At 58.1% G+C, this 13,309-nt stretch overlaps 1 protein-coding gene across 1 annotated transcript; it reads left to right on the top strand.

Moving 5' to 3' along the window:
* Positions 1-4,078: 4,078 nt before the first annotated feature.
* On the top strand, positions 4,079-12,541 carry LOC309596194 (uncharacterized protein; the record flags this gene model as incomplete). Its single annotated transcript, XM_082324037.1, is given in 4 exon segments — positions 4,079-6,641; positions 9,558-9,847; positions 9,849-10,025; positions 10,028-12,541. Coding segments are annotated over 4 exon segments (5,544 nt in total).
* Between the last annotated feature and the right edge of the window lie 768 nt (positions 12,542-13,309).

Genomic DNA, 13,309 nt, shown 5'->3' with positions numbered 1-13,309 from the left:
GTATTAGCTCTTCGCAACGGAGCTGTTGCATCATTAGCAAACGGAAGTCTGCCTTATTAGCAAGTTCAGGGATCTTCCCGACAGCAATTGTGCTTGAGGAGGAATGCTAATGGCCCCGTGTCTAACTTCTCTGCTCATCGTTTCCACTCTTCTCAGCCTTTATGTTTCTTCATGATAACGTGGAGAGCAACGAAATGTCTTTGCCTTGGTCCATGCTGCAGAGATATGGTTTGGGAAGAGATATGGGAGCTTTGGGAAGAGCAAACTGTGTAGTCATGACCTGCTAAGCACCTTGGTTATGTATCTTCCCTAAGTGCCATAATGTAGAAGAGTATGTTGTGATCCCTTCCTTTCTGCAGGTGTTAACTTCTTGACTTGCTCGTTGTCGTGATCTGAAGGTGGGCCTTTGTCTCTGATAATGTGTTGAAGATGAAATCTGTTACATTTGCCTGACTGTCCCGTATGTGCCTGTCATTTTTCAGCTGTGAAATGCTCTTGCTTGTCACATACCAACGGTGAGAAGTGAAATATTATCCATGGTAAAGGAGAAGTCATCTGTCCACCTTTTCTCTGGAGGGGGTCTATCTGCAAATGATGAAGATCATTGACAACCATGGGATCTGTGCATGGTTTGAGGAGAGTCTTGGGGGTGCTGTGTGTGTGAAGAGATACTGGTGGAGACATGGCATGCGTTTTGTCAGTTTCCAGGGTGTATTGCTGGCCTTCTGCACGTGAGTCTGGAAGTGTCTTATGCTTGGATATCCCATTGCTCAGATTCCAGCTGGCCAAGTTGTGGATACCTCAGTTTCCTTTCCTGTTGCGTGATGTTTCCTGTGAACGGTAGTTATTGAGCACAGGTTACACTTTAGGTTAAGATTCAAGCATCACGTATCTTCCAAGTTGCCCATGTGCTAAAGAAGGATGATGGCGTCTTTGAGTTGATACTTTGACAACCGGGTCTTTATCGGAGCTCCATATTGCTTATGCACCTGAGAACGTGATTTGATTCCATGCCTGGTGCCAAGGCCTGTGCCATTCATGCTGTGATCCTGAATTCCCTCTCTTGAAAGGCAATGGTGTTCCTTTAATCAAAAGGTGTTTGTGCAATAACTGTGCATGTAGAACACTGATGCATGTGTAGAATGGCTCCTAATTCTTGTGTGAAACCTCCTTTATCCATATCTCCCTGTAACATTGCGATGTAGAGTTTCTTCACAGTTCTAATTAGACTTTCTTTCAGGCCTTTGTTTCCTGGAAGGTCATGGTTCCTTTTCCCCCAGTTCTGGTCAGTGCTTTCTGCATTTGAAGCTATGAGCGTTGTTTTGCAGCAAAGACTTACTTGAGCCACGTGCAACCGAATTTTTGGTGTGAGGAGAATGAAGCAGAAGCTAAAGAGAATCTGTTGCAATTTCCGAGAAGACATAGCATGAGAAAGAGACCCATGATAAGGTGTTTAAACTTAGGGTTTCATATTTATGGGAGATGAGCAGGCCACATAGGAGGAAACTTGCTGATGAGAGCTGTTGACTATTGCTTCCAATGACCCCCCTGTACTATGTAGTCCAGAGGGAGACTTTAGGGCCACATGTGCAGCTTGCTAGGAATGACTTCCAGGTGGTCTGAGGGATGAATTTCAACACCCACAGTTGAAGACCAAGAAGACTTCCTGGGGAGTTTCTCTGACAACCCTTGCTCTTCTAATGCTTCCTTGCCTTGCTTGTCTGTTGTATGTTTTTGGTTTTTTTTCCCTGGTCTCATACGTACGTAGCTTTACTTGTGATTATCAGCATGGCTTGGTTTAGCAATGTGCCGTGTGTTAGTGCCTCTTGCTCCTGCTACAGGGGGTGTGAAAGGCAGGAGAGGTGAGGGTATCTTTGTGTTCTGTTTTTGTTGGGGGGAATTGATGTAAGCATGAGCTTAGTAGAAGTGGCATCTCTGTGGAACAGCGTGTGTGATAAAAGAGGGGAGGAGATTCCCCATAAACCATTAATTTGATGACCTGTTCTCTGTTGGATGACCTCTCATCTTGTGTTTTGGCCGTTTATCATTCGTGTGCTTTAGAAGCCCTCTGTTTCTTCTGAGAATGTTGGTGAGCAGAGAACCATACCTCCCTTCTTGGTGTGATCATAGTGCCTTATCCTCTGACGATATGTTTTTGCCACTTATGAGAAGGTCAGAAGCAAACCTGCAAGTTGTGTAGGGTTGGAGTGAAGAGATGGGAGCTCTGTGGGGGGTAGGTATAGCAGAAGAGATGGCAATTTCCCTGCTTATCACAGTATTACAGAACCGTGTGTCTAGTGGAGTACCATTCAATTTGAGACCTCAAGGGTCCATACTTGGATCAACAATATGAATATCTTCATAGGCAGTGGGATTGAGTGCACCCTCAGCAAGCTTGCGGACAACACCAAGCTGAGTGGTGCCGTTGATTTGCTGGGGGAAGGGATGACATCTAGAGGGACCTTGAAAGGCTGGACTTTCAGTGCTGGCAGTACTGGTGGGTGACAAATGGGACATACGCTGGCAATGTGCACTTGCTGCCCAGAAAGCCAGTCGTATCCTGGGCTGCATCACAAGCAGTCTGGTGGTTCTCTCCCTCCACTCCGCTTTCGTGAGAGCCCACCTGGAGTACTGCATGCAGTTCTGGGGCCCACAGGAAAAGAAAGATATGGACCCCTTAGAGTAGGTCCAGAGGAGGACTATGAAATTGGTCAAAGGGCGGTGGAACGTCTGTGTTATGAAGAAGGGCTGAGAGAGTTGAGGTTCTTCATCCTGGAGCAGAGAAGGCTCTGGGGAGACCTTGTTGCAGCTTTTCAATATATAAAGGGGGCTTCTGAGAAAGACAGAGAAAGAAGTTTTACCGGGGCCTAAGTTTAGATTGGAGAGAAAGAAGAAATGTTTTACGATGAGCGTGGTGAGAGACTGGACCAGGTTTCCCAGAGAAGTTGTGGATGCGCTACCACTGAAAGGGCTGAAGGTCAGGTTGGACGGGGCTCTGAGCAATTTGATCTAGCGAAGGATGTCCCTGCCCATGGTACGTGGGTTGGACTAGATGATCTTTCAAGGTCCCTTCCAACTCAAACCATTCTATGACTCTATGAAAGACTCAACATGGCTTTGCCCTTCACGTGTGAAGACGCAAAAGAAGGAACTTCTTTTGTGAATCAGAAACACAACACTAAAGGTCGTTCTGCTATCTTAGCATAGAGATATACACGTTACCTTGTGGGGCAAAGCTCAGAGACTTACATGAGCAGGAAGGATTGGAGGGAAGACGGAAGCCCCTTGCAGATCTGGTGTGACAGGATTGAAGTGACTTTTGCTTCCTTCTGTCTGTGAGTACGTATGGATTACTCCGTCATGAATATTTCCTCCTTGGTATTTGTCCCAGGGAAGCAAAGGAGAACACAAAATACCTGGCAGAGTGCTAAAAAGCTCTTAAACTCTTCCCTAGCTGTAATAGCATTTCTTGCTCTTCTAGTTCCCTCTTGATTTTTATTAAGGGCAGCTGAGTTCCTTTATTTCTTGCTCTGCCGTGAAGATTTCCCTCTGCCTGCTCACAGCGACTCAAGGAGACGACCTAAAGGACCGGACAGCGTGTCTCCCTTTTCAACGCCTGTGGAGTTGCAGCAAGGCAATGCCTCTGAAATTCCGGATTCGAATGAAGGAGAGAGCCCAAAGCTGGATGCAGCCGCAAAGCCCCGGTGAAAAGCCCGGGCCCCTGCGAGCGCGGCCATCAGCCGGCTGCGGTGGCGTCGCGGCGCCTCCGGGTGCCGCTGTTGGCCGACGCGGAGCGGCGCCGGAGCCCGAGCCGCAGCCGCAGCCGGAGCCGCAGCCGCAGCCGGAGCCGGAGCCGCCGCAGCGTCCTGCCCCCCAGGCTGCTCGCTCGCACGGCGCCGGCCGGAGCGGCAGCGGCACGGGCAGCAGAGGCGAGAGGCGGCGCGGCGCGGGGAGCAGCGGCGTCCGAGCCGGCGGCGAGATCGCTGCCCGCCGGCGGCCCCTGCGCTCGCTGCGGCGAGGGGCTGGCAGGGAGGGAGGGCAGCGGCAGGAGGGAGGAGCGCGGCGAGCGCTGCCGAGGATGGCGGGCAGGCAGAGGCAGAGGCAGAGGGCGAGCCGGCGGCGAGCAGGCGGGCGAGTGCTGCTGCCCGCTTTGCTGCTGTGCTTGTGCTGCCGGGCGGCGCCGGAGCGGATCCGCTACGCCATCCCCGAGGAGCTGGGCAGAGGCTCGCTGGTGGGGCCGCTGGCGCGGGACCTGGGGCTGAGCCCGGCGGAGCTGCCGGCACGCAAGCTGCGGGTGGCGTCTGCCGCTAAAAGGCAGCTGAAATACTTCACGGTGAGCGGGGAGAGCGGGAACCTGTACGTGAGCGAGAGGCTGGACCGGGAGGAGATGTGCGGCGAGTCGGCGTCCTGCTCCGTCAGCTTCGAGGCGCTGGTGCAGAACCCGCTGAACGTGTTCCACGTCGAGGTGGCCATCCAGGACATCAACGACAACTCCCCGGCCTTCAGCAAGCCTGCTCTGGACCTCGAGATCACAGAGCTGACGCTTCCCGGTGCTCGTTTCCCGCTGGAGATGGCCCGAGACGCGGACGTGGGCAGCAACTCGCTGCTGACTTACGAGCTCGCTAGCAACCCGTCCTTCAGTCTGGCCGTGAAGGAGAGCCCGGGGGGAAAGAAGCAGCCGGAATTAGTGCTGGAGAGAGCGCTGGACCGTGAGAAGCAGAGCTCCTTTCAGCTGGTGCTGACGGCGGCGGACGGCGGGGACCCCGTGAGGTCCGGGACTGTGCAGGTTCGCGTCAACGTGACGGACGCCAACGACAACGCGCCCGCGTTCAGTAAAAGCGTCTACGAGGCGCGAGTGCGGGAGAATCTGCCGGCGGGGTCGCTGGTGCTGCGGGTGCGGGCCACGGATGCGGACGCGGGCTCCAACGGGCGGGTCTCCTACTCCTTCGGCAACGTCCCGCAGGGCGTCCGCGCGATGTTCAGCGTCGAGAGCGAGAGCGGCGAGGTGAGGACGGCGGGGCCCCTCGATTTCGAGGAGAAGAGCAAGTACAGCTTCGGCCTGGAGGCGAGGGACGGCGGCGGGCTCACGGCTCACTGCGAAGTGCAGATAGACGTCACGGACGAGAACGACAACGCTCCCGAAATCACGGTGTTGTCGGTGTCGAGCCCGGTGCCCGAGGACGCGCCGGCCGGCACGGTGGTGGCCCTCCTGAACGTGAACGACCCGGACTCCGGGGAGAACGGCCAGGTGTCGTGCGAGCTGTCGGGCGAGGCGCCGCTGTCGATCGTGGCGTCGTCGGGCGGCTCGTACAAGGTGGTGACGGCGATGGCGCTGGACCGGGAGCAGGCGGCCGAGCACCGGGTGACGGTGGTGGCCAGGGACCGGGGCAGCCCGGCGCTGTCCAGCGGCGCGGCGCTGGTGCTGGAGGTGTCGGACGTGAACGACAACGCGCCGGTGTTCGAGGAGGCCGCCTACAGCGCCTACGTGGCGGAGAACAACGCGGCGGGCGCGCCGGTGCTGCGCGTGCGCGCGCGGGACGCGGACGCGGGCGCCAACGGGCGCGTGAGCTACTGGCTGGCGGGCGGCAGCGCGGGCGCAACGCCGTACGTGTCGGTGGAGGCGCGGAGCGGCGCGGTGTACGCGCAGCGCTCCTTCGACTACGAGCAGTGCCGCGAGTTCGCGGTGGCGGTGCGGGCGCAGGACGGCGGGGCGCCGGCGCGGAGCTCGACGGTGACGGTGCGCGTCTTCGTGCTGGACCGCAACGACAACGCGCCGCGGGTGCTGTGGCCGGCGGCGGGGGCGGGAGCGGCGGGCGCGGGCGCGGCCCCGGCGCCGGCGCCGTTCGAGGTGGTGCCGCGGTCGGCCGAGGCCGGGTACCTGGTGGCCAAGGTGGTGGCGGTGGACGCGGACGCGGGGCGCAACGCGTGGCTGTCGTACGAGCTGGTGCAGGCGGCGGAGCCGGCGCTGTTCCGCGTGGGGCTGCACAGCGGCGAGGTGCGGACGGCGCGGGCCGTGTCGGAGAGGGACGCGGCGAAGCAGCGGCTGGTGGCCGTGGTGAAGGACCACGGGCAGCCGGCGCTGTCGGCCACGGCCACGCTGCACGTGGTGCTGGCCGAGAGCTTGCAGGAGGCGCTGCCGGAGCTGAGCGAGCGGGCGGCGGGCGCGGACTCGCCGGCGGAGCTGCAGTTCTACCTGGTGCTGGCGCTGGCGCTCCTCTGCGCCCTGTTCCTGCTGAGCGTGGCGCTGGCCGTGCTGGCGCGGGTGCGCCGGGCCGGGCCGCCCGCCGTGCTGCGCTGCCTGGGCGCGCAGCGCTTCTCCGTGGCCGGCGCCGCCTTCCCGGCCGACTTCTGCGAGGGCACCTTGCCCTACTCCTACAACCTGTGCGTGGCGCCGGGCCGCGCCGTCGCCGAGGGCGCTTGGCTGCCGCCGCCGCCGCCGCTGCCCAGCCTGCCCGCGGAGGAGCTTCTGGGCGGGGAGCCCTGCGGGAAGCGGAGCCCGAGCAGCAGCGCCGGCGCGGGAGAGCCGCCCGCGGAGCCCGACGCACCGCAGGTCTGTAAGCCCGCGCTCTCTCGCTCTTCTCCTTGCGCCTTTCTCAACCCCCGTCCCTATCGCCCCGCGTTTTCCCCGACTGCCGTGACTGGCAAGTGCTGATCCGTGTCTCCGTGAAGAAAGCAACGCAGTATCCCCCTTCCGCTCTCAACAGGCAGCTGGCGGCGGCCCTTCTTGCTTCTTCGGTGCTGACGGGTTCGGGTTCACCTGAGAGCTTTTGACTTCAACGCTCGTTTGAGCTGGCAGCGGTGAATTTGTTAAATTAACGATTCTGCATGACAAGATCGGGAAACCGAGGTACTTGAACCTGGTTGATAGATGGATGCTGGGAAGCCGTTGGTTTCCCAAAGGAAAGGTGCGTGTGGCTCCATGAGTGGAGAAGTTGCTGGTTGTTGCTCCCTAGTGAATGTACCCCTCTTCCACCGAGTGCCCTCTCATCTTTTGGAAGAAGGCTGCTGCAGAAATGGCAGCACTAATGGGATGGAGAAATTTTCTCCAGGCATGATTTTTCCGAGTCCTTTGTACAGTTATTTCCGATTTTAGGGGTGAACGCGGATCCTTACTGTGTAGAATGAGATGTGCTGATTGTGCATGACGGAGTTGGGGAAATGGGATTGCGGCTTGGTGTTGGAGATTTTACCTTCCTCAAACGTGCATGTTTTCTCCACATAAGGAGAAGTTACGAGTTGTTCCTCCCTGACGAAGGAGGAGAGTGTCGCCCATCTTTTGGGGTGAGGCTTCTGCAGGAATGGTAGCCCAGGTGGGACGGGTTAATTTGTGCAGGCATTTTTTCTCTCTGCCTTTATTTCTCTCTTTTTTTTCCTTCCATACTGGGTGGTAGTTCCCTTGTGTTTTACCGTTCCTGACCTCTCTTTCATAGACATGTGAAGGGGTAGAAGGAGATCTGAATGAAAAAAAGAAAAAACCCTAGGGTATTGTATTTCAGAGCCTGTTTTCTTTCCCTATCCCCTTTTCCCAACTAGAGCGCATTAGTTGTTGTGCCTGCCTGTTTTACCAGGGGAGGCTATAGGCATCCTGAGAACACATCTGAAATGACAAGGACATTTGCAAAATGTCAGCAATTAGGCATTTAAATAAAGCCCATTTGCACCTTTACAAATGGTCTGCAAGGTTCAGGGTGTGCAGCTGTACTTGTCTTCTCCTGCTCTACTACGGTATTTGTTGAAAAGGTATCCTACCAACATGAAGACTCAAGATGAATACTTTACTAATCAGCATCGATTACTAATTAGGTTTACTAATAATACGGGTTAATTTGTCCAGGCACTGTTTCTCTGTGCAGTTGTCTTTTTTTGTCCTTCTATCCCGAGTGGTAGCTCCCTTGTGTTTTACCGTTCCTGATCTCTCTTTCATACACAGATGACAGTGTAGAATGAGATCTAAAGACAAAAAAAATAACCATTTGTATTTCAGGGCCTGTTTTCTTTCCCTATCCCCTTTTCCCAACTAGACCTGCTTGGACCTAGTTGATCGCATTGACAGGGTAATACTGGACTGAGGAACTGGGTCTCTCAGCCACTTCTTGCATTAGTTGTTGTGCCTGCCTGTTTTGCCAGGGGAGGCTATAGGCATCCTGAGAACAGCTCTGAAATGACAAGCACCTTTGCAAAATACTAAACTGAGGAATTAGGTTTCTCAGCCACTTTTTGCAATAGTTGTTACATCCGTCTGGTTACAAGGACAGGACTCTAAGATCCAGATATCAGGGAGATTTGCAAAATGACAGTTTAGGCACTTGAATAAGTCCATTTGCACATATACAAATGGTCCGCATAGGTCAGGGTGTGCAGCTGTACTTGTCTTCCCCTGATCTCCTACAGTATTTTGTTGAAAATGTTTCATGCCAACGTGAATATGCAAGAATTAGAGTAACACTTTACTAACGAGCTTCAGTCATTTAGACCTTGATTCCTGATGAAAGGAAAGGCCCTTCCTGGGGCTACCAAACTACTTGATTAGATGTAAACGTGCATAAACTATAGAAACACAAAATTTCTGTGTTCTTTTAGAAAGGGAAATCACACATTCAAGTCCTTCAACTTTCCTTTTCCAGGATTAGCTGCATCTTTAGTTGTACCGACATTTTACTTACGTAGCCATTAGCTCAGGGACTTCAATAAGCCTGCCATTGCTCTCATCCCATTCGAAAATACTCTTGAGAATAGAAAAATATTGGGAAAATAGGTGCACAACAAACATGTGGAGCAAACCAACCCTGCCGTAAGGCTGTAATCACCCCCGTTTGCTAGTGTGGGCACCAGAGCAGAGGCAGATGTACCTGTTATTCTTCTTGCTGTACTCGCAAAGGCATTTGCCCTGCAGTTTGCGTGGAGCCGAGCAGATGGTTCTGGCCAGGTTCACTGCAGGTGCCTCCTGCCTCCTGGCCACTTGTAGTACAATCAGTGCGAAGCGATGAGGTGACCTAGAGCCTGAAAGCGGGGTGGGTGGGAGAGAAGGAGTTTGGAGCAGTAGGGGAGCCTCCTCCTGTACCGTGTCCCCAGGAAGGTCTTGTCGGGAGAAATGCCAGAGCACCAGGCAGGTGCCTGAGCAAGCCCCCCCTCCTCACGAGCTGTAGGGGCTGAGGGGGCTTAGATTCTGTGTTTCAGTTGATTGACCCCACCTTCTTGAGCCCTTAAATGCCTGATCTGAGTCAGTTGATGGCGGATTAGTTAATTTGTAGCGTGTTCTGTATGAAGGGAAGTATTGAAAGAAAAGTTCCTGCTGCTTCGGTTAATGAGACTGATACCTGTGGTTCTCTGGGGGGACGGGTGTGAATATCACGTTCTGTGTTTCAGAGGGTGTTTTCTTTTCCTATCCTTGTATCAGCCATTCAAGCATGACGTGTACAAAACTTGGTGGTGGGGATTGTGCGTTTGGAGTAATAGGATAAAACTCGTAATACATATATTACATATATCACCATTACGGAAACATTTTTCTTATGCGGTAGAAATACCATGCGCACAGGAGTCCTCTGCCTTGCCAGGTCGTGGTGGCCTGGAGGATGAAAGAAGAGATGGTCTCGGGAAAAGCCACGGCTTTTGCGTCACCGGTGGACGGGAAGCGATGTGTCCGTGGGGACGGCGCCGTCCCCGCGAGCTGCCCGTGGGAAAGGCCGGGCGGGCAGCGGTCGGCAGCGCTCGGTGCCTGCAGTGCCGGGAGGAGGCTGCGGGCGCCGCTGTTGACCGAGGAGGAGCGAGAGGAAGGCCGGAGCGCTGCAGGCAGCCCCGCCCGCTGCGGCCCGGCTCGCTCGCTGGCTGGCTGGCTGGCTGGCTCGGCGGCCGGGCGGTCTGCGAGCGTCCCCGCGGTGCGGAGCCGTGCTGCAGCGAGGCGGAGGGGCCGGCGGCAGCGGCCGGGAGCGGCGAGCAGGAGCGGGCGCCGTAGCCGGATCGGGAGCCGGATCGTCGGTGGGCGGCGGGGAGGTGCCGGCGGTGGTGCGGTGTCGGCGGTGCGGCGGCGGCGGCGATGAGCGCGGCGGGGAGGCGGCGGGGCCGGCGGGAGCGAGCCCTGCTGTGGTGCGTCCTGGTGGCGGCGTGGGAGGCGGCGTGGGGGCAGCTGCGCTACGCGGTGCCCGAGGAGCTGCCGAAGGGCTCGTTCGTGGGCGACGTGGCCAAGGACCTGGGGCTGCAGCTGCCCGCGCTCCGCGACCGCGGCGTCCGCATCTTGGACAGAGGTAGGACGCAGTATTTCACCCTGCACGGGAAGACGGGACATTTGGTGACGGCGGAGAGGATAGACAGAGAGCAGCTGTGCCGGCTGGTGGCGAAATGCGTGCTGCGCTGTGAGGTGATAGTGGAGGGGGAAATGGAAGTTTACGGAATCGAAGTGGAGATCACGGACATAAACGACAACGCGCCCAGCTTCAAGGAGATTGAGCTGGAGGAGAGGATAAGCGAGCTGACAGCCCCGGGATCGCGGTTTCCCCTGGCCGAGGCTCACGACCCGGACGTGGGGTCGAATTCCCTGCAGAGGTACGAGCTGAGCGGCGACGAGCACTTCTCGCTGGCCGTGCAGGCGGGCCCCGGCGGGGAGGAGCGTCCCGAGCTGGTGCTGGCGAAGGCGCTGGACCGGGAGGAGGCGGCGTTTCACGAGGTGGTGCTGCGAGCGAGCGACGGCGGAGAGCCGGCGCGGACGGGCACGGCGCGGATCCGCGTGGCGGTGCTGGACGCGAACGACAACGCGCCCGTGTTCGGCCAGGCGGAGTACACGGTGCGTGTGGCGGAGGACGTGCCCGTGGGCTCCGTCCTCGTCACCCTCACGGCCACCGACGCCGACGAGGGGATGAACGGGCACGTGAAATACTCGCTGAAGAAAGTGTCGGACATGGCACTGGAGATGTTCGAGCTGGACTCTGAGACGGGAGCGATCACGCTGGTGCGGAGCCTGGACTTCGAGGAAGGCAACTCGTACGAACTGGAGGTGCAGGCACGGGACGGCGGAGAGCTTTTCGACACGGCGAAAGTGGCGATCACGGTGACGGACGTCAACGACAACGCGCCCGAACTGACAGTGTCGTCGGCGCTGAGCGCGATCTCTGAGGACGCGCCGCCGGGGACGGTGGTGGCCCTGGTGCACGTGCAGGACCGGGACTCGGGGGCGAACGGGGAGGTGCGGTGCAGCCTCGCCGAGCGGCTGCCGTTCCGCCTGGAGAGGTCGTTTGATAATTACTACCGCGTGGTGACGGCGAGGGAGCTGGACCGGGAGGAGGTGTCGGAGTACAACGTGACGGTGCGGGCGGCGGACGGCGGGTCGCCGGCGCTGTGGAGCAGCGCGGTGCTGGCGCTGCGGGTGCTGGACGTGAACGACAACGCGCCGGTGTTCGCGGAGGCGCGCTACAGCGCCCGGCTGCCCGAGAACAACGCGGCGGGCGCGCTGGTGCTGACGGTGCGGGCGGCGGACGCGGACTGGGGGCAGAACGCGCGCGTGCGGTACCGGCTGTCGGAGGGGCGGGTGCGGGGCGCGCCGCTCTCGTCCTACGTGTCGGTGCAGGCGGAGACGGGCGCGCTGTACGCGCTGCGCTCCTTCGACTACGAGGAGGTGCGCGAGGTGGGGCTGTGGGTGCGGGCGGAGGACGGCGGCGCGCCGGCGCTGAGCAGCAACGTGTCGGTGCGGCTCGTGATCGTGGACGAGAACGACAACGCGCCGCAGGTGCTGTACCCGCCGTCGGCGTCGGCGGCGGGCGCGGGCTGGTCGGGCGTGGAGCTGGCGCCGCGCTCGGCGGAGCCCGGGGCGCTGGTGGCCAAGGTGGTGGCGGTGGACGCGGACGCGGGGCAGAACGCGTGGCTGTCGTACGAGCTGGCGAAGGCGACGGAGCCGGGGCTGTTCCGCGTGGGGCTGCACAGCGGCGAGGTGCGCACGGCGCGGTTCCCGCTGGCCCGCGACGCGGCGCGGCAGAGCCTGGTGGTGGTGGTGAAGGACCACGGGCGGCCGGCGCTGTCGGCCACGGCCACGCTGACGGTGGTGCTGGCCGAGAGCGTGGCCGAGCTGCTGTCGGAGCTGGGCAGCGCGGCGGCGGCGGCGCCGGGCGAGCCGGCCGGCAGCCTGACGCGGTGGCTGGTGGTGGCCGTGGCGGCCGTGTCCTGCCTCTTCCTCGCCTTCCTGCTGCTGCTGCTGGCGCTGCGCCTGCGGCGCTGGCGCCGCTCGCAGCTGCTGGCGGCGGGCAGCGGCGCCTTGCGCGGCGTGCCGGCCTCGCACTTCGTGGGCATCGACGGCGTCCGCGCCTTCCTGCACTCCTACTCGCACGAGGTGTCGCTCACGGCCGACTCGCGCAAGAGCCAGCTCCGCTTGTCGGGCGGCAGCTGCTGCGACACCCTCCCGGCCCGGCCGCCGCCCGGGGAGCCCGCGCCGCTGCTCGGGGAGGACCCCGCCGCCGCCGCCGCCCCGGTGAGTTCCTCTGGCCGGACTTGCTCCGCGGCGCTTCCCTCTGCTGCTTCTCTGCCCTTTCCGCCCCGCGTCCTGTCTCCCGCGTAGGGACAGTATTAGCTCTTCGCAACGGAGCTGTTGCATCATTAGCAAACGGAAGTCTGCCTTATTAGCAAGTTCAGGGATCTTCCCGACAGCAATTGTGCTTGAGGAGGAATGCTAATGGCCCCGTGTCTAACTTCTCTGCTCATCGTTTCCACTCTTCTCAGCCTTTATGTTTCTTCATGATAACGTGGAGAGCAACGAAATGTCTTTGCCTTGGTCCATGCTGCAGAGATATGGTTTGGGAAGAGATATGGGAGCTTTGGGAAGAGCAAACTGTGTAGTCATGACCTGCTAAGCACCTTGGTTATGTATCTTCCCTAAGTGCCATAATCTAGAAGAGTATGTTGTGATCCCTTCCTTTCTGCATGGGTTAACTTCTTGACTCGCTCGTTGTCATGATCCGAAGGTGGGCCTTTGTCTCTGATAATGTATTGAATATGAAATCTGTTACATTTGCTTGACTGTCCTGTATATGCCTGTCATCTTTACAGCTGTAAAGAGAAAGCCTTTCATAGATGTGTTTCCTTAAAATGTCCCTGGAAGAAATGCTCTTGGCTTGTCACATACCAACGGTGAGAAGTGAAATATTATCCATGGTAAAGGAGAAGTCATCTGTCCACCTTTTCTCTGGAGGGGGTCTATCTGCAAATGATGAAGATCATTGACAACCATGCGATCTGTGCATGGTTTGAGAAGAGTCTTGGTGGGGTTGTGTTTGAGGCGGTATGCTGGAGACATGGCATATGTTTTGTTCATTCCTGTGGTTTATTG

This window comes from Platalea leucorodia (genome assembly GCF_965183815.1).
Source record: "Platalea leucorodia genome assembly, chromosome: 11".
Lineage (NCBI taxonomy): Eukaryota > Metazoa > Chordata > Aves > Pelecaniformes > Threskiornithidae > Platalea > Platalea leucorodia.
Note: the sequence above shows the minus strand (reverse complement) of the source record. Positions and strands in the feature narration are given on the sequence as shown.